We start from the raw sequence: 20803 nt of genomic DNA, 5'->3' as shown, positions 1-20803 counted from the left end.
GGCAACTACCTGCTCATTGGGGACATTAAGGATTCAGTGTCTTGGCCAAGGACACTTTGTCCCGTTTTTGCACCCGTTTTTCAACCCGTCCGTTCCTGATCTCCCCGTTTGTCTACAGCTACGACCTGTGTTTGATCCCGACCACGTTTGCTCTCCTGTCCCGGCTTATGACCCGTTTTTGATCCCGACCACGTTTTGGCTCTCCTTTCCCGGCTATCAACCTGTTTTTTCCGTCTTCGGCACTGCGATCTCCCACTCCGGAAGATCCACTTCCGCTTTCGGAATACTTTCCGATTCTGTGAGCGGCTTGCTTCCCGCGTCCAGCGAGCACCAGATCGTGGGCGCTGCCTTTCCTCTTTATCTCAATAAATTTGTGAGAAACGTTACGTGATTGGGTCTACCCTTTGTTCTGGCAAGACATATAGTATATTAAATATAAATGAAATGAATAAAAATAAGAAAATTTGCAGAATTCCACAAAATCCGCACTGATTAATCAACTATCAGCATTGTAATCAGCCTAAAAAAATCCATCCCCGTGTTAATCGCATGAGCAACCAGTGGCGCCTGACTTCAATTGGTCATTTCCACCTTATGAACTCTGACTAAAGGTCAATTCTGCACATGAAAGAAAAATAGCCGAAAAACTGTTTGTTTCACTGCATGGAGCCCGTTAATGAATTTTTAGGGCATCCTGTTGAGGCGCCGGATTTCCTCAATCGGGCACATTGCCGCCTACCGGACGTAAAACGCAATCAGCAGAGCGATACGACATGCGTGGCAGCATTGGTTGCGAGTTTCACGCCGCGCTTTCCACAAAGACTCTCAGTCAAACTGCTATTTCCGTGAGAGGCAGAAATGCAGAATCAGGAAGGAGGAGTGCAAAGGCGAAAGGGAGCATCATCCAGTCGAGTGAGACGAAAATAGAATAAGACCAACTATATGAAAAAGTGAAGGGAGGGAGGTCGGGTTTAGTCGCAAACACGCACTCCCTCCACTAAACAGGAGGGAAGAAATCATATTGCACAAGCAAATTCCAATTGTGTTATGACAGCGTTATGAAAGGGAATATCGTCATTAGCGATGTGATGAGAACATTTTTTTTTCCATCTTTTAAGATGAAAAACTTTTTAATCTGTTAAAAGATAGCATTTAAAAATCTTAATTTGGGGGTTCTTCTTTTAATGCCGATCCAATGTTAAAAACGTTTAAATTGATCTCTTCATTTTAAAGGTAAGAAATGTTAAAAAGTCAAGTCATATTTATTTGTGACACTCTTAATCACAGTCTCAAAGGCCTGCACAGACCACAGATGATTGCAAACTACAGACTATTATTACACCATCCCCTGATCTAAAACCTACATGAGGGCAAGGAAAAACTCAAAAACCTCAACATGAGGAAAATGAGGAAACCTTGAGAAGGGACCGCACATGTGGTAATCCCCTTTCCAGGATGACCAGGCTGCAATGGATGTTGGAAAAAAGAAAAAGAAAATAATAATAATAATGTATGAAAAACATTGAAGCTAACCCTAACCCTAGTGCGGAAAATATCATACATATATGTTTTTGTAACTGATATTAATTAAAATCAGTAGATTAACCCTATTCCTTCCGGAAGCGAGACCAATATTGAAAAAAGTCCCCGGCAATGACCAGGGTTGGGTAGGGTTACTTTAACAGGATTACTTTCAATTACTTTTGGATTACTCCAATACCAAATATGCTAATAAATGACAAAAGAAACTAAATATGAATAAAATGACTAAATTTTGTGCAGGCTTGGGGAGTAACGGAATACATGGAATGGCAACAATGATGTTGGCAAGCTGTTTGGATTTATTTTCATTTTGTTTCTGTCGCATTTTATGTTAGTTTGGCCGGAGATCAAAGAGATCAAAGCCAGGAGAGAATGCTTACCACGTGTTGTGAGTCATCATTTTATTCATATTTAGTTTCTTTAGTCTTTTATTAGCATATTTGGTATTGGAGTAATCCAAAAGTAATTGAAAGTAATCCTGTCAAAGTAACCCTACCCAATCCTGGCAATGACATAGCTGATGACGTAGCCGAAGACGAGAAGCATGACATCTTCCCATGATGTCGCATCCTGGCCGGCCGCAGTTTCCTGCTCTTCATCCTCGGCAGCCGACCGCCGGCATGCCGACCGTATGGCCCCCGCCCCCCAAAAAAGCCCCCAAGGCCTCATCAGCCCACATTAAAGTCCAACAAAGAGCAAACAACACAGTAAACCAACACAGCCTTGTAAAAACACACAACACACACACAAGCGCATTCCTGAGTGGGGTGCTGGTACACACCCACCCGAGTGTTGCCCTTTGATGTGAGTGTGGGAAAGCTCAGGGGAATGGTCTTGGTGGTGGGGGCAGGGGATGCCAGGAGAAGAGGGGTTTTGGGAAGAGATGGGGGTTTACCCCTTGACTTGGGATGGGGGATGCTCTTAATTAACAGACTAACAACACATTTTCAGGGACATTCCCCCGTGGCAAAGTTTTGGTACCAAAAACAGCACCGGGGTGAAGTGAGGTATCCCTTGAATTGGCATTCCAACGTACGTTGAGGAAAATTATTTAAGATGTTTAGTTTTTCCTTTTTTATGGCCAATTTCAAGTACTTTTGAAGGACTTTCAATTTCGTTTTTCAATTTCTCCAGTACCATTAAAAGGAAAAAATCGGTGTGACTCATGTATTTTGCAGAATTACAAATATACCAGCAAATTACATATGCCATTTGTAATCTTAAGTGTGCATTTATCAAGGCATCAAGAAAAACTGTGACTAGATTTGGATTTGAGACGAATATCTCCCCACATAGGTGTTGGATAAAAATGATTAATATGTAGCTTACGTTTTCAGTTGCAGCAAGTTTTTCCCATTACAATTTACCACTGACATACGGTGCCTTAATTTAGAGCATTGTACGCTTGAGACCCCTGTATATTATGTTTATATACAGATGCTGCCCTACTTACGAACGAGTTCTGGATGATGGTTCGTAAGTTGAATTTGTTCGTAAGTTGCTTTAGTCCTGTATTTTGTATGTTTATGATTATGTTTTTAAGGTTTATACGAGTATGTTTAAGGCTTGTGTAAGTAACCTGTATTGTTTTGTACTAAAAAATACAAAAATCATAAAATAGTATGCTCTATAAAGATAAATAAAGTTAAGTGTAACTTACTTTTGGAAGATGAGCTTCAACAGGCGACTTCCTCCTCCGTTGTAAAAAAGTGGCACAAAAAAAGCGATCCAACCATTTTCTCAACCGCACCAATCTTTCTTATTCCACTTTCATTTCAAAAGAAACAGCTCGCTTCTTATTTACATTTTACACCAACCATATTGAATGGACGCACGAGATATTAAACAATAAAAACGTCAAAGTTATTAGCATGATAGAGATACAATACACGTAGTACTGTATGTTTACACAGGAACTAGGAAGTAGAAGACAGATTCCTTCTTCTGGGTGGATGCTGGGTGAGCTCTCACAGCGCCACACGCCGGTATCAGCGGAAAGAAGCACTACAGTAATGTCCTGTACTCGGAAACTGAAAGCAATGTCCAGATATTTTTTGACATCCAGAAAAAAATGTTCGTATTTACCATTTTATGTAAGTCGAATGGTTGTAAGTAGGGGAGCCTCTGTCCATTTTGTGACACAGACTGTCAATGTGGTTGCATTGGTGAGTGAGTAGACTGGTCGCAACGTTTAACCATATGACATATAAAACATGACTCAAGATAAAATCAAAGACCTTTCTTTTCAAACGAGTTCTATCAGTGGCTGATATCGGCAGCCTGCATGAGCGTCCAACACTCGTATCGGCCCATAGCAATACCTGGTGTTTTCCAGTATCTTCTTGATACAAAAATATATTTTAAGACCTATATCCTGGCAAGGTAATGCATTATATAGAAAAAGTTGGCAGCCATCTCAAAGCATTTACAAGCTACTAAAAACTCAGTGGGTGGGCCTTGATTACGCGCTGTTTTTATTTGATAGTATTTGTGAGTAAACTGGTCAAACTTTAAATGTAGTTTAACCAAATAAACACCTCTTTCTCCTTAGCAGATGTATCACTGGCTGGTATCGGCAGCCTGAATAAGTACGGATACCTGGCATCAGATAGTAACGTTACTTGGTGTTGGCTAGCAATGATACCTGGTGTTTGCCCGTACATTCTTGCGATAAAAATGTATCCTAAACTCTGACAAGGTAAAGCAGTATATCAATAAAGCTATCTTGCCGTGTTGAGCACAAAATAAATTGCTTTGACGCCATCTACGGGCATGTAAAGGCTCCTAAAGAAATAATTGGGTGGGCGTTAGTTAAGCACTGCGTGTGGCGCTGTGCGAGCTCACCCAGCATCCACCCAGAAGAAGGATTCTGGCTTCTACTTCCCTAGTTCGTGTGTAAACATACAGTACTATGTATTTTGTATCTCCAGCGTGCTAAAAACTTTGAAGTTTTTATTGTTTAATATCTCGTGCGTCCATTCAATATGGTTGGTGTAAAATGTAAATAAGAGGCGAGCTGTTTCTTTTGAAATGAAAGTGGAATAAGAAAGCTTGATCCGGTTGAGAAAATGATTGAATGGCTTATTTTCTGCCACTTTTTTACCACGGAGGAGGAAGTCGCCTGTTGAAGCTCATCTTCCAAAAGTAATTCAAACTTTACTTTATCTTTATAGAGCATATTATTTGAGGAAATGTTTATTTTTCAGTACAAAACAATTCAGGTTCCCTTTACAAGCCTTAAACATATTTATATGAACCCTGAACGTACATTCCATACAATACAAAGCACTGAAGCAACTTACAAACAAATTCAACTAACAAACGTATCTCGTTTGCAAGTAGGGCACCGTCTGTATGAATAAATCTACCTGCCTTGTTGAATAAAAAATAACGTGCTTTGACGCAATCTATCGACACATAAAAGCAACTAAAAAACTCATGAGGTGGGCGTCGATTACACAGTTTTGATGAAAGTCTATGATTCACCAGACACACACTCTTGGTATCGCTGTTCTAATAATAAACATGAGTGCTTCAAATAGTTTCTCATGTGATTGACATGTTGACGCATGGAAAATCTATCACACACCTGTAAATCTCAATGAAGAGAAAAAAAAAAGAAAAGAATGTTTGTTTTTTAGATCATGTGAGCCGCTACGCATCATAAAAAGTCACAGTGGGGGGGTTGTGTGTCTGTGTGTGTCCATCTTTAGAGGGTGTTTGTGTGTTTTCACTGCCATTCACTACAGTCAACTGGGGCTAATTTGCCAAGGAGGCCTGAAAGTTATGTTTGAATGCACATATTAATGTGGGAGACCACACACACACACACACACCCTAGGAGGTCAGTCGGTTTAATAGGAGGTGGTTTTTGGCATCATCAGTCGAGAAATAAACAAACTTAGATTTAGTGCTGTGTCTGCAACCTCCCTGTTTGCGTCAAAAAATGAGGGTGGAGAGGTAGGGTGCATGATGAAAGTTGTTTTTTAAAAAAAAGTGTTTATGTGACATGAAAATAAATGCACACAAACACAAACTTGCACACGTAACCGAAAGGGACTTTGTGTATTATTTAGCGCCTCCTATAGGTATACTAATACATATTGATATTTAAGAAGCTAAACAGGGTATTGACATCTTTTTAAGGTGTGGTATTTTTGTCACGGTTGCCATGGCGCCCAATTGGCCCCGTCCGTGGGTGCCAGCTGAAGCTTGTTGACAGATTGGCTCCCTGTCAGTATTTAAACGCTGTCCTGACAGTCCCCTTTTGTCGGTTCGTCTGCGAATCTCTGTTTTTACACAGCAAGCCCTTTTCCGCTTATCCTGTGTTTTTGCTCCTCTTTTTCTCCCGCTATGATCTGTTTGATCTCGAGTACGTCCGCTCTCCCGTCCCGAATTACGAACTGTTTTGATCTCAACCACGTCTGTTCTCCCGCCCATTTTCTGATATCGACCACGTTTTGCTCTTCCACCCCGGCTAGTGACCCGTTTTTTCCGCTCTCGACACTGTCATCACTCGCCACGGTCTCAGTTCTGCGTCACCCCGCGACCCATGATCTCCGGATCCTCTGTGTACTCCTTTCCCTGCTTCCCAATAAAACTTTGAGAAACGTTACGCGAGTGGGTCCTGTCTCCGTTCCGGTCCCGACAATTTTTGGTATATTGTGTCTATTTTAACAGATTTTGGGGGCATTCAAAATTTTCTGTATTTTTGTACATTTTCATTGTAAATATTCAAAATCACTCGTCACTGAAATAAGACAGGAAATGGAGAAGTCCATTTAGAGCATTTAGAGCACAGGTGTCAAACAGGCGGCCCGCGGGCCAGATCAGGCCCACTAAGGGATTGGATCCGGCCCGCGAGACAACACTCTGAGAAGCGCAAGAGAAAAACAAGCTGCACGTTGAAATATGTCTCTCTCTCTCTCTCTCTCTCTCTCTTTCTCTCTCTCTCTCTCCCACACCTTTTCTCCCACTCTGTCTCTTTCACTCTCTGTGTCTCTCCTTTTCTCTTTCTCTCTCTGTGTCTTTTTAACTTCTTTTGCTCTAACTTCCTTTTTTCCTTTTCTCTCTTTTCTCTTTCTCTCTTCCTACCCTTTGCGCTTTCTTTTCTCTTTTCTCTCCTTCTGTCTTTCTATTTCTCTTTGGATTTCTTTCTTCCTCTCCCTTTCTTTCCCCCTCTCTCAGGACTTCTCTTTTTATCTCTTTTGTTTCTCACACTCTCTCCCTCTCTCCCTTTTTTTCTTTCTTTGTCCCGCCATCTCTCCTTTTCCCTCCCTCTTTCTCTTAACTACTTATCTCTCTTTTTCTTTCTCTTTAATCTACTAGTCCGGCCCCCGACAGAATGTTCGTTCTATCGTGTGGCCCCCGAGTTAAAATGAGTTTGACACCCCTGGTTTAGAGTAAAAGCAACTATAGCCACGGAAAATGTGGCATTGACGCCGTATAGGACAATGCCATACAAAGAAATGCAATGACAAAGCGAAGCCAACCAGAGAGCAGTGCCTGTAGCAACAACCTCAAGCATTTACAAGTACTTCCCCTGACATTCAAGCACTTTTCAAACCTTGCGAACACAACAGTAAAGCATTTTTTGAGCATTTCAAGCACCCGCTTTAAGCACAGCTCATTAGCAAAAACGGGCAGCAACCTTGAAGCTTGTATTTTTAGCGAACATGGAATTTTACTGCCCCCGCCCCTCCCTTTCCTTTTACGAAAATAAAATCACATAACCTGGAGGGCGCTCGCAAACTTTTCACAGGCTAATCGTTTGCCTCCCCTCGTAAATATCGAAGACCCCGCGAGGGATTCCACTATTTACGACGGAGGGGAAACGACCATCCACTCATCGGGATGAGTTCACACTTGCGAGAGGAAAAAAATGATTTAGTGGGATTTCACAGAGCATCACTTCACCGAATCGAAGGCAATCGGGTGGCAAGGCTCCGCCCACTCCCATGATGATGAAATCTCCTCAGAAAGAGTGAAAGTTTCACTGTTAAACTTTGCATTTCAAATGAAGGATGAGGCGAGATTCAGGGAAGCCCCCGGCTTACGTTCGGGCTGATTTTCCCCGCACGAGAGAAAGCGTGCCAGACACCTTTGCGATGACGCGCTTCACACAATGAAAGCTGTTACTGTTTCCGTCACTATTGTGCTGAATGTTGATGGTGTCTGCTTGCACGACAATGATACGTTTTGTGTGTCTTTAAATAGAGAACTCACGCAAGGGGAAGTATTTGCGATAAGTAGCGATTGATTTTCCTTTATTTTTATCAAATGTGTAACTTAACATAACAAGTAAGTTCTTTTTTTTCGAATATTTTTAGAAGGTCAAGTCAAGTCATTTTTTATTTGTAAAGCTTTTAATGACAAAGAGTCTCAAAGGGTTTCACAGGTTATTACACAGACTATTTTTTTCAGACTATTATTACACCATCCCCTGATCTGGAACCAACATGAGGGCAAGGAAAACTCAGGTTATTGGGATTTTTTTAACATTTTTGGATGAATTGTCTTTGCGGTTTTCCTTATTTTTTATATGTATTGAAACAGTTTTTGCTGTTATTCAGACTATTTTGTCATCTTTCAAAACTTATTTGTTGAATTACAGTTTGGGGGAATGTTTATTCATTTAAAAAAAAACAGCAATTTTGTTATATTTTTGTTTTCTGATTTTTCCTGCCCTATTTTTATTTTAGAAATTGGTTATTGGTTATTTTTCAGTTTTCTGCAATATTCTCCCGGTTTTTCAGATTATTAAAAAAAAAATATTCCAGTTTTTGAAGTTTCTGAAAAATACATTTTTAGAATTTTATTTCTCTGTTCATTGGGAAAAAAATGTAGATTCTTATGTATTATCTATTTGGAAGCATACAACATTACAGAACCTATTTCCACTCTTTTGAGATCATGTAAATTCGGGAGCCCTCAAAGAAAAAACACCTGAGAAGCCCACACACAAGTTCTAAAATACCTTCACAAGTCATTGGTCATTATGATTTTCTAGGATATTTGATTTCTAACTAGCATTAAATAATCAGTGGATTTAAATACATATTCAACTCTTCCTAGTAACATATAACTTATAAATGGAAATCACTGGGTACCCTTATACAAATTATTTTTTTGTTGACAGAGCCTTACTTGTTTCATGAAAATCTGGTAATGACATAATATTAACAATCTAGTAATAACATGATAGCAGATTACTTGAGAAATGCATATCAAACTGATCAGTAACAAAAAATGAGCTCTCAGCTTCAAAAAGGATGGAGAGCCTTTATGGCAACAAACATATTTGTGCTTCGGCTAAATCTGAGTTTGAGACACTTGGAATAATCCTCATCTTTGAACCACATAGTTTGTTGACAGGCACCTTAGGACTTTGTGTCTGTTCGTGTTCATGCTTGATAGGATCAGTTGGATATGCTGTATATGACATGCTCCATGGATACAAAATGATGTATTGGAAATGCATCGAGTGGGATTTAACATTTTGAAGCTTTTGGATGTTTCAAAATTCACAATTTCCTCAACGCTGAGTTTTGATCTGATCACCTGTCGGTGAGAATTCCAGCACATTGTTTGGGTTTACCAACCCTTAACAGTAAGTTCATTTCCTCAGCCTCATGCTCATGATAGTGATACAGTTAATCAAATGACGCTCAGAAAGAAAAAACTGAAATATGAACAAGTCTTGGACATCAAACATCTGGAACACATCTAAATTAAACATAAGAGCTTTTTTTCATATGAATATTTGAATTTGATGTATTATTTATTTGAGCATATTTTAGGTTAGAATCTGTTGAGGACCAATCTTGCCATATGTAGAGTTAAATGTATAAATATCTTTAAATATAAACCAACTCATGGCTAAAACACGTATTACCTCACTATATGATATGAATGCAGTTAATTTATATTTTATGTCATAGTTGCCATGGCGCCCAATTGGCCCTGCCGGTGTGGTGCCAGCTGCGGCTTGTTGACGGATTGGCTCTCCTTCTATTTAAGCTCAGTGCTCTCACTCGCCCTTTGTCAGTCTGTCAACGAACTTCTGCACCCGAAAGACGTGGGTTTTGACTGTCCGGTTTTGTGCCTGTGTTTCCTGTCCGGTATTGTTCCCGTCTATTTTTGTCCTGTTTAATATCGATCTCCGGTTTCGTTCCCGTGTAGTTTGTCCTGTTTAATTTTGATCTCCAGTGTCTGGTATCGTTTTCGTCTATCTCGTCCTGCTTGTTATCGGACTCCAGTCTCCAGTTTGTGATAGCAATCCTGTCTGTTCCTTCCTGTCAGGTATCGACCTCATCTGCTCGTGCAATTGGTATCAATCTCGTCAGCCTGCTGCCTTACGCCTTCCGGCCAAGAATCACTGGCGTTTTGGGTTATAACGTGCATGACTGTCCCATTTCCCGTAAAATAAAGCTTGTGTGAGAAACCTCACGCATCTGGGTCCTTCTCCTGTTCCGGTTCTTGACATTTTAATGCATTTTGTCATTCAATTAGTCTTTTATTTTTTTCCAGTATTTATTTTGTTGTGTATTTGGTCATATTTTGAAGTGTATTTTGTTATGTATTTTGTCCTGTTATTTGTCACGCAACATATGCTCATTTGTTGTAGTGTATTTTGTCGTGTATTTATTTTGTCATGTATTTTGCTGTGTATTTCTTTCGGTATTTACTTTGTTGTGTCGTTGTTCCGGTATTTATTTTTTTCATGTATTTTGTTGTCTACTTTGTCAATTATTCTGTCACTAATTTTGTCATGTATTTATCTATTTATTTCGTCGAGTATTTGGGGATTTATTTTGTTATGACAAAATGTTATTCAACTAAGGAGGTGGCCCAGTTACCTGAGCTTTTCACCTATTGGTTGATCAGTGCTGAATGATTGATGCACTCGTCGATCAAGCAAAAGTATCAGTCCCCTCATTTCTATAACATTATGTTGTGACAATATACAAAAAATAGGTGACAAAGAAAATAGTGAAATAAATATATCACTTGCATTTATGTCATGATTTATTAATGTGTTTACTCATTGTTTTGGCATACATTGGTAGGTATTTATTTATACATTTATTCCTACATATAGCAGGTTTGGTTCTCCACACAAAAAAAACTTATTTGATAAGAAAAAGCACCGCAGTTGTGTGAAATGTAATAGGAAAATAATGCATAATTATCATAATATGTCTTCTTTAAAACCAAGGTATGCACACGCATGCACTCGTCTCTATGACAACGAAACAGCCGGCACAAAATACTGACCCTGGATGCATTGCAGCGAGCCGTCCTCTGCCCGGATGGTGAACGTCTCCCCCGGGTTCACCTGCACCAGGATAACCTGCGTCCAAATACAAAAATGTTAGCACAATCCAGTTTACGTATGAAAGAAAAAAAGATCCTGTCGTCAAATAAATTAAAAGACATCGGTGACATAACACGGCCATTAAACGCGCCCCACCTTACCGTCTTACCGTCATATTGTCGGCTTGCAGACGGTTGAGCGTGCACACGTGGCTGTACACATGAAACAGGTGACCCTCCATTGCACATGCACAAGCGTGCATACACTTGCCGACTATGCCGAGCTACAGGTGCGAAGTCGTAAAAAAATGGACCTCATGTCCCGACTTTGGAGTCGGCAAAGCCGTGCCGCTCCTTTTCCACACGCAGTCACACACTTCCTGCCCTGGCTGCTGCAGCGGCGGATGCTGTTGCCATAGAAACCTCAGTAGAGTGCAGGGTGACCCAAAGATTGAGAAAACCCCTTAGCCGGACCATGTGGGCAGATGCCGAGCCACTAAAGATGTTTGGGCTGAAAGCCAAACAACAGCCGGTTTCCGAATTTCTGTTTTTCTTACGACAAATATTTTGACGTGCATCTGCTTCCGCCAAATTCATCATCAGCAAGTTGCAGTCGTATGGATAAGGATGTGAACCTTTAGAAAATTCCCTGATCCATCCATCTAAATATAAAACTAAACAAATTTATGAATCCCGATCTGTGTGTGTGTGTGTATCTGGGTTCAAACACATTTTTTATGGCCAAAATTAAGCACTTTCTAAGGACTTTCAAAGCCAGGTTTCCAAATTTCTTCAGTACCATTTAAAGAAGAAATCCATAAAAAGACATATTACTTTTAGATATTGAATAAATCAAAAAAAAATGTGGATCTAAACAATCCATGTGTAAATATGTTTGAGACCATTCTCTCCACATATAGGTGTTGGAGAGACGGTCATATTCAGCTTACGTATTCAGTTGAAGGAAGTTCTTCCCGTTAAAATTGACCACTGGGCAACGCTACCTTATATTTTTTTGCATGACCTATAATACCGTATTTATCTCACGATAAGGCGCACCTAAAAGCCTTCATTTTTTAAGGATAGCTTACCATGCGCCTTATAATACAGTGCGCCTTATATATGGATCAATATTGAGTCGCAAGGTCTCGGAACTAAGGCAAGCAGCCGGCGACTCGATTTTCCCCTCGTAGGCGAAGTAATCCGTGGTGTATGCTGGGATATTTATACACCGGCGTTTCATTCCCTAACCAATGTGTCAATCATCATTTGAATATGTCACTATTAGCTAATGCTATCTGGAAGTGAAGAAAGCATTTACTGGCTCGTGTAGGCTAAGGCAGGGTAAAACAAAGCATGCAATTGACCAAATAAGATGTAAATCACATGTTAGGTTGGCCTACAGCGTAGAGAAAATAATTTTATGGGGCTAAACGGACAGCTTGCATCAAGCAACGTCCATCGATGCAGAGATGCTTTTCGGCGGATTTTTTTTATTAGTCGTCATTATCGCTGTCATGATTACCGATGTGAATCACCTGTTCCCGCTCATTTGAGGCTAACTGCCGTGGGTTCTGATTGGCTCCCTGTCCCTACTTAAACCCAGTCCTGTCAATCCCCTGTTGTTAGTCCGTCTGCGAAGCTCTGTGTATACAAGGCAAGCCTTTTTCGACTCTGATCCCCGCCTGTCCCGTTTCTGCTCCTGTTTGTCTCTGGCTACGACCTGTTTTGATCCCGACCACGTCTGCTCTCCCGTCCCAGCTTACGACACGTTTCTGACCCCGACCGGTTTTTCCGTCCCTGACACCGGCATCACTCACTACGGAAGATCCACTTCCGCATTCGGATCACAATCAGATTGCGAGAGCGACTTGCTTCCCGCGTCCAGCGAGCATTGGATTGCGGGCGCTGCCCTTCCTCTTTCTTTCAATAAAATTGTGAGAAAACGTTACGCAATTGGGTCTACCCTGTGTGCTGGTGTGACAATCGCGTGTTTTTGAGTGTGTAAATATTTTACACTGTTGGATTGAGTACACTCAAGAATGAAAGGGGACCATGGTTGCGTATTATCATCGGATGTGATGGCTGCAAGACAATGTCTTTGGTAAGCTACCCCGGCTTTATTTTTGTCGGTTATCTTGTTTCAGACTGATTTTGATGTTTCTGTGATGAGAATATTTTAAATGGTAACAAAAGTTTAAGCTTTCCAATGATATGTGGCATGACGTAATTCAGTGACTGGTGACATCGTACAAAAAACGTGCTATCAGACTCTTAAACGGCTGCTGATCGAACAATACACCACAAACACGTTCAGCATACTACAGACCCTTTAAACTGGACCCTACTTGGACTATACTTGCTCTACTGTCACTTTGAACTGTCTTTTATCTTTATTTTTTTTATCTCATTGCCTTAACTCATCTTATATTTTTATCTTTCTAATATTCTTAATATTCTTTATGTATACATGTATATAGTTTCTTAGTTTTACTACGCTGGCAACTGTGTGGACAGCAAAGTAAGAACTTCATTGGGCAGGGAATCGTGGTTCTTTAATGTGCATATGACAATAAACATTTTGAATCTTGAATATCATTTGTTGTCTTAAGTATTGGATGAAATATATCCTTTAGAGTGAGAAAAATATTTTGATACGGAAAACGGCAGATACTTTATCAATTCATCCATTATCTGAACCGCTTGTTTCCTTTTATATCTCTCAGTAAAAATATCAATGTACTCATTTTCTTCTTTCGATATTTTTTACTGATTTGTTTTGTAAAATAGGACAAATAATCTTGAAAATAGGAACTCAATGTCACGGTTGCCATGGCGCCCAAATGGCCCCGTCTTTTTAAGCTCAGTTCTCTTATTTTTCCTCTGTCAGTCCGTCAACAAACCTCTGCCCCACAAAACGTGGGTTCTGACTCGGTCGGTCCTGTTTTCCTGTTGGTATTTCCATTCCAGTATTGTTCTCGTTTATTTTTGTCCTGTTTAATATCGATTTCCAGTTTCGTTCCCGTCTATTTTTGTCATGTTCATTATTCTCTCCAGTTTTTTTCCCCGTCTTGTTTGTCCTGTTGATTTTCGATATCCTGTTTCATTATCAATGCTGTCTGTCCATCCTGTCCGGTATCGACGCCATTTGTCCGAAATCTACCCGGGCAATTGATATCGATCTTGACGGCCTCTGGCTTCCTATCATTTCACGCCAGACTGCTGCCTAACGTGCATGACTCCCCATTTCCCGTAAAATAAAAGCCTTGTGTGAGAACGTCACGCGTTTGGGTCCTGATCCGGTTCTGCTTCCTGACACTCAATTGAAGTGACAGATGACAGACTCTTTTTTTAACCTTTTTTTCTAGGATATAAATATAATACTTAAAAAGAGCAAAATATCTCCCACCTTTGATCAAAAGAAAGGAAAAACGAAGATAAGTTTTGCTTCATCACTCATTAAATACACAACATTTTAAATATCAATTTTCTTGCTTAAATATTCTTAGCTAATGCATTTAGTAAATCAAGAAAAATTCTTCAGAAAATAAAACAAAGTTTCCTATGTGGCAGATGCTTTTTGGGGGGAGAATTATATATCTTTTAATGAGATGTGAACAACTTTCAAAGGTCTGACATCTTCTGTATCCGACAATTTTACTCATTTGTAACTTTTAAAAGGTTGTGATAATAGTGTTTTGGACTGATTATAATGCACACTTTAAGAAATATCTCATCTCATTATCTACACCGCTTATCCTCAGTAGGGTCGCAGGGGTGCTGGAGCCCATCCCAGCTATCATCGGGCAGTGGGCAGGGGACACCCTGAACTGGTTGCCAGCCAATCGCAGGGCACACAGGGACAGACAACTCACTCACCCATTCACACCTAGGGAACATTTGGACCGGCCAATTCACCTGAAATGCATGTTTTTGGAATGTGGGAGGAAACCGGAGTGCAAACTCCGCACAGGAAGTCTGGAGCTGGATTTAAACCCACGCAGGAGGTTCCCAAGACATGAACTGTGCCGCACATGCGCTAACCACTGTGCCGCCGTGCTGTCCTTTGTAAAATATTTTTTGCACAAACTTATAAGCACGTCCGCGGCACAGTGCTGAGGTCGTGGGATCACATCGAGCTACCAGCTTTCCGTTGCAAAGTTTGCATGTTCTCCCTGTGTCGGGGTGGGTTATCTAGGTGTGACTGTGCGAGCCAGTGAGTGGTTTCTCTCTGTGATTGGCTGGCAACCAGTTCAGGGTGGGCTCCAGTATCCCCGTGACCCTACTGAGGATAAGCGGTGCGGGTAATGGATGGATGAAAGGCACACCACATATATATATACATATAAATCACATAAAAGTACATCAACTTCCGTAAAACAAAAAAAATGGGAAAAAATGGTTTCAAAACTACAATTAATTGATTCATTCATAAATGGTTACCAAATGTAGACGGATTTAATTTCATCCATGCATTTACTATTTTATCTCCCGTATTTCTGGTCTATAAAACACACCTGATTATAAGACGCACTTTCTGAATTGTATTTTTTTTTAGGTGCACCTTATATTCTGGAAAATTCGGTACTTAAAATTAGCACAATTTTCTGCACAGGGGCAAAACTTAAAGGCCCCATTTTCCTCACATCAAGAACACATAAGAATAGATTGTGTGAGTTCTTGTATGACATAGCGTGGCGCCACCCATGCATGTAGCAACCTGAGGCAGTAGCGTGTCATAAGAAGGAATAAGCGCACTTGCGGAATGAGCGTGCATGTACGCGTGCGTGCACGTTTGGGTTTACCTGCTGCGCTGCGTCACCGTTAACCATGTGCGGCATGAGGGGGACCTCCCCGTTCAGGAGAGGCGGCGGAGCCAAGTCCAGTGGAATCTGGTCTGTCATCATCATTGTGACGTACATTCATGGAGAAATTCACTCAACTGCCCTACCTGGGAAAGTATGAGGAGGAACAGAGAAAGAGAGAGAGAATTGAGTCAGGCGCACATGCAGGTACAATGTAAATTGTAGTATTTCCCATGACATAAGGCAAAAATGCCATCATAGTTCCTGTTAACAATATATATTGGTTTTTTTCTTGATTGACTGTAATTTTCTAATACAGTGGAACCTCGGTTTTCGAACGCCTCTCAGTTCAAACAAATCGGAGACCAAAAATTTAGAGAAATTCTTGCTTCGCTGTTCGGTCAAAAAATCGGAGTTCGAACGACGGTACGCTAGGGTGCGATGCTGAGCGGCGTACGAGTGTTTTAGCCCCTTATTGTGCCTCCGAAGAAAGTCAGTGCAAGCAGCAAAGTTGCTACAGGTGAAAAAAGAAAAGTAGTGCGTACAACTATTGCATTTAAGAAAGAAATAATAGCAAAATATGAAGGAGGTGTGCTGTCTGATCTTGCTAGGGACTACCCCACTGTCCACCTGCGCCTTCTGCTGACCACCACAAAGGTAAGAAATGCTATTCATAATTCTTTTCTTTATCCTTTTTTTTTATTTTTACACGTTCATGTTAGCGTAATCTTTCATACGGAAGACTACGATAACGCGAACGTACGATTAGCCTGGGTTAGCTTTATGTTTACGTTGAACATTCAAGGTAAACATTCATGGTGTTGGAACGGAGCCCAACTTTCAGGGTGTTGGAACGAAGCCCCCTTTCCAACGAACCGCTCACCACTTGTTCAGGAGACCCGGGTGCTAAACGACTTGTAAACGACCTGATTTTTTTATTTTTACACGTTCATGTTAGCGTAATCTTTCGTACGGAAGATTACGATAACGCGAACGTGCAATTAGCCTGGGTTAGCTTTATGTTTACGTTAAACATTCAAGGTAAACATTCAGGGTGTTGGAACGGATTAAAACGATTTACATTATTTTTAATGGGAAAAATGATTTCGGTAATCGAACAAATCGGTTTTCGAACAGGGTTCTGGAACGGATTATGGTCGAGAACCGAGGTTCCACTGTATAATCTTTGTATTTTACACTGGAACAAGTCAATTAAAAACAGAAAAATATGATGATATATGTTTTGGGAATATAGTTAAAATAAAGGAAAAATGATAGAACAAATGGGTAAAACTGAAGAACAGCATGAACAATGTTTTTGTTGCACAAAGCACAAAATTACATCGGTATGGTGATATTTATTTAATACTAATGGTGCAGCAACACACAAAGGCTAACAGTATGAAAAGTGTAAAACTGTTTATATTGTGTGTATACTGAGTTTATATTATCATAGAATACTGCCTCTGATATTGGAAGAGATCAATACACAATTACTGTATGCTATACATTTTAAAAAGTGGGAAAAACAAATTCTTTGGCAGAAAATTCAGTATCAAATTGTTATTATTTTATCTTTAGTTTTATGAAATGAAATGATCTGCATATCTATAGCGCTTTTCAAGTCAATGACTTCCCAAAGCGCTTTACAATGTGCTCCACATTTCCCAATAGCGGCCTTGCAGCCATGTAAGGCGCTAACCTGCTTATTTGGGGTATTAGGGGTTCAGTGTCTTACCCAAGGACACTTCGACTTGTAACACGGACGAGCCGGGATTCGAACTGGGATCCCTTGATCCCAAGACGAGCGCTCCAGGCGCCCCAGTTTTACATGTTTCTCTAGTAAAATGGGAAAAATCACCCTTTAAACTAGCAAAATTATCCAACAAAGCAGAAGCTTGGTAATTTTTCTTTTTCTTTTAAATTATTTTCCAGGTTAAGTTAAGTCACGTCACAAGGAGTATCAAAGGGATTCACAGATCACAGATTATTGCAAACTATCACACCATTCCCTGATCTAAAGCCTACATGATGGCAAGGAAAAACTCAAAAACTGAAGGAAGATGAAGAAACCTGGAGTATAAATCCCAACCCCGGCAAAATTATGAAAAAAAAAAAACCCTACAACTTATAGTCGGCAGTGTTCATTTTACCTGTGAAAAGTGATGGGTCCCGGGGACTCGCATGCTTAAAAATCTATAGGTCCCAACAGAGATCTATGGATCCCCAAAATTTAGTGTGGTCCATGCCCTTACAAACTGTCGTATTTTCCCTTACAAAATACAAAAAAATATTTTTTTTTTCAAACATGTTTATTTATGTAGTTTAACAATATTGTACATGTGTTTCCTTATATCATATATATTGTTAATGAACATTTTGTTGTGAGACACTGAGTTGCTCGACATGAATGAGGTTTATTATAAAAAAAAGTTCAAAAATGAAGTCGCTTGGATGTTCACTGTAGAAGGAAAAAATACATGAAAATATAATTAAGTAGAATAATACATTTTCTTATTCAAATTATGAATTCATTTTCTGCATTAAATTATTGTTGGTAATATACTGATCACTACAAACCTGTCTTTTTTCATTTTCTCCTTTATACAACATAATCATTCGTAATATAATGCATCAAAGCAAGTGAGCCGTTTGAGAGCCGGCTCTTTAATGAGTTGAGCTGAAAAAGCCGGTTCTCTAAAAAGAGACGGACTACACAACTCGAACTCGAGATCGGCGTGCAGACGAAAACTCGAACCGCGAGACCAAAACAACAATGGCGCATCTGCCTGACGAAAAGTTTGGAGTGAGGTAAATCTTTGTTAAAAAATGATAATGACAATTTCGTGCCAAAAAAGTTGCGTCCCGGGGACGCACGTTGATTTGACACGATGCGTCCCCAGCAAAAATAACGCGTCTAGGACGCAGGGACGCGGGCAAACGAGAACACGGAGTCGTTGTATATTACAACGTTCCAGTCCACCACACAGCTGTGTGTCAAGGCATCTTCTTTTTCAGCCTTCGCATCCCTTTCAACCAAAAAGGTCTTCAAAAGTGTTAAGAGATCCCACAGCTGGCGAACCATAAACACGCATGGACGTGCGCGCCATCGGTTTTAATCACACGTTTGTCTCCGAATGCCGATACTTTTTCTCCAGTCGAGCCCCGCTCCCAGCTCGGCCGGGCCATCCCGCGTCCAACAAACATAAACGCACAAAAGAACACACAAACACACACACATGAACGCCGAGGCAGCTTCCAGGACACATCGCAGACAGATGGTAACACAACTCGCGTAGCTGCCAGGAAAAAGAGAAGAGTGAGATGGAGACCAGACAAAGAAGGAAAAAAAAGAAGTTCTGCACAACTTCCACAGTTACCGTATTTATTCATGTATAACCCGCACCCCTGATTTTTCATTATAAAGTGCTACAAAACTGTGTCTGACTTTTTCCTCAGCTCAAACGTTGTAGAAGAATGCAGTGGGAATCGAACCCGGATCACAGCAGTAAACACGTCAAATACTAACCACTGGACCACCAGTGAGGTACATGAGACATAAAAAGTTATCAGATTTTATCTCATGATTACACTATTTTAACTCACAGGTTGTAACCGGAGACAGACGGGAGCAAAGACTGGACAGGTGGGGGTCAGGGTCGAAAAAGGCTTGCCTAGTATACACTAAGGTTTGCAGACGGACTGACAAAAGGGGACAGACAGGAGTGGGTGTGAATAGGGCGCCAAACAGTTGTTGTAGAGACACTGAAGTTTACCATCCCATATAAATATGGACTTCCTCTCTGGTGGCTCCTTTTTGAATTGTCAGCAAAATGCATATTGAACAACATTCCAAGATTCAGTATTTACAAATTCAAGCACACAAATCACCTTTTCGGGTTAAGTGAACGCCATTAATGGCTCTGAAAAGAAATTATAAAATCAATAGCCATACAAAAGTCCTGATCTAACGAGCCTTGATGCTACTACCGTTCAGTTAAGGAGATATGCGGACTACAAATGCTTTGACACCCTGCAGTTTGAATAATAATAATACTAGAGCTTGTGTCCCATATCAATAAATATCCCACTTCAAATTCGTCTCCCACAGTTAGAGCTGTACGGATTTGTTTTTTTTGTCTATTTTTTTACCCGCGGCTGCCATCTACTGGCTTGTGTCATTATTGCTGCTTCTGCAGCTCATTCATGATGCATGTGCAAGTATGTGCATTTCTTACTCTCTCGAATTCTTTTTCATCTTTTTTGGGGTATGGGTAGGCGTTTGGACTGACTACTTGAAGAAGGCCTCTTCTTACTCTCACCATTTTCATGCTACACTAACCAACAGAAACAAAAAAAAGCAGTCCTAAACCCTGGCCTATAGTATTATTTAATTTTAGGAGGCAGGCCTAAGTGATCGTTTATATTGACTTGACAAATTTTTCCTAGTTAGAATTCTTTAGTCCTGTTACCCACTGAGTGCAGTTCAGCGAGAACCTGACTCAACATAATGGGACCCCTGAAGAAGGCCTAGCCGTGCGCCACAAAGCTTGGTTGATAATATTAATATTAATATTGACAACCTTGCATTGATGAGCAACCGAATGCCATTTCACCACCGCGACTCAGGATCGATTCCCATTCGTCACCAATGTTTTGTGATTACAGTGATCCCAAATGAGGAGTTCTTTTTGGGGTAAAAATGTGTGTGTTGTAAACAAATAAATACAATAGCTGAGAGATACCAAAGACAATTTGGGGGAAAAGTGACAAAAACAAGACAAAATATGACGAATACCACGAATCAATACAAGCCAAGTCCGTAAGACAACTGGTATGTGTATTTAATATGAAGAGAAGACCTCAAGAATTAAAACAATAGAGTGGCATATTAAAGGGACAACTACATTCTCTGAAAAGTAATACTTATCTAAATGATAAGCAAAACCACATAAACTATTGTCTAAACTAGCGTATCCTGATAGGCTAAAAGCTAGTTTAGTCTCCAAAGCTAGCATAAGCTGTATTGCCTCCCAAAACCAGCATTAACTTCTTCAGCACTGAAAACAAGTGTACACTTGAGCCACACTGAAAGTTATCATTTGGTGCCTACATCAAAAACTAACTTCTTCTTTAAAAGC

General features: G+C 40.3%; 1 protein-coding gene across 1 annotated transcript in view; it reads right to left on the bottom strand.

Moving 5' to 3' along the window:
- Window positions 1–20803, bottom strand: part of fndc3ba (fibronectin type III domain containing 3Ba) — a 197092-nt gene that overhangs the window by 107826 nt on the left and 68463 nt on the right. The window contains exons 2-3 of the mRNA XM_088354092.1: window positions 15663–15808; window positions 10819–10894 (exon numbers count right to left, since the gene is read on the bottom strand). Of these exons, the coding sequence (XP_088210218.1) occupies window positions 10819–10894; window positions 15663–15779 (193 nt within the window). The 5' untranslated portion in view covers window positions 15780–15808. The remainder of the gene's footprint in view (window positions 1–10818; window positions 10895–15662; window positions 15809–20803) is intronic.

This window comes from Urocampus carinirostris, chromosome 15 (genome assembly GCF_059441175.1).
Source record: "Urocampus carinirostris isolate Australia breed hairy pipefish chromosome 15, RoL_Ucar_1.0, whole genome shotgun sequence".
Lineage (NCBI taxonomy): Eukaryota > Metazoa > Chordata > Actinopteri > Syngnathiformes > Syngnathidae > Urocampus > Urocampus carinirostris.
The sequence above is the reverse complement of the archived record's forward strand: the minus strand, read 5'-3'. Positions and strand labels throughout refer to the sequence as shown.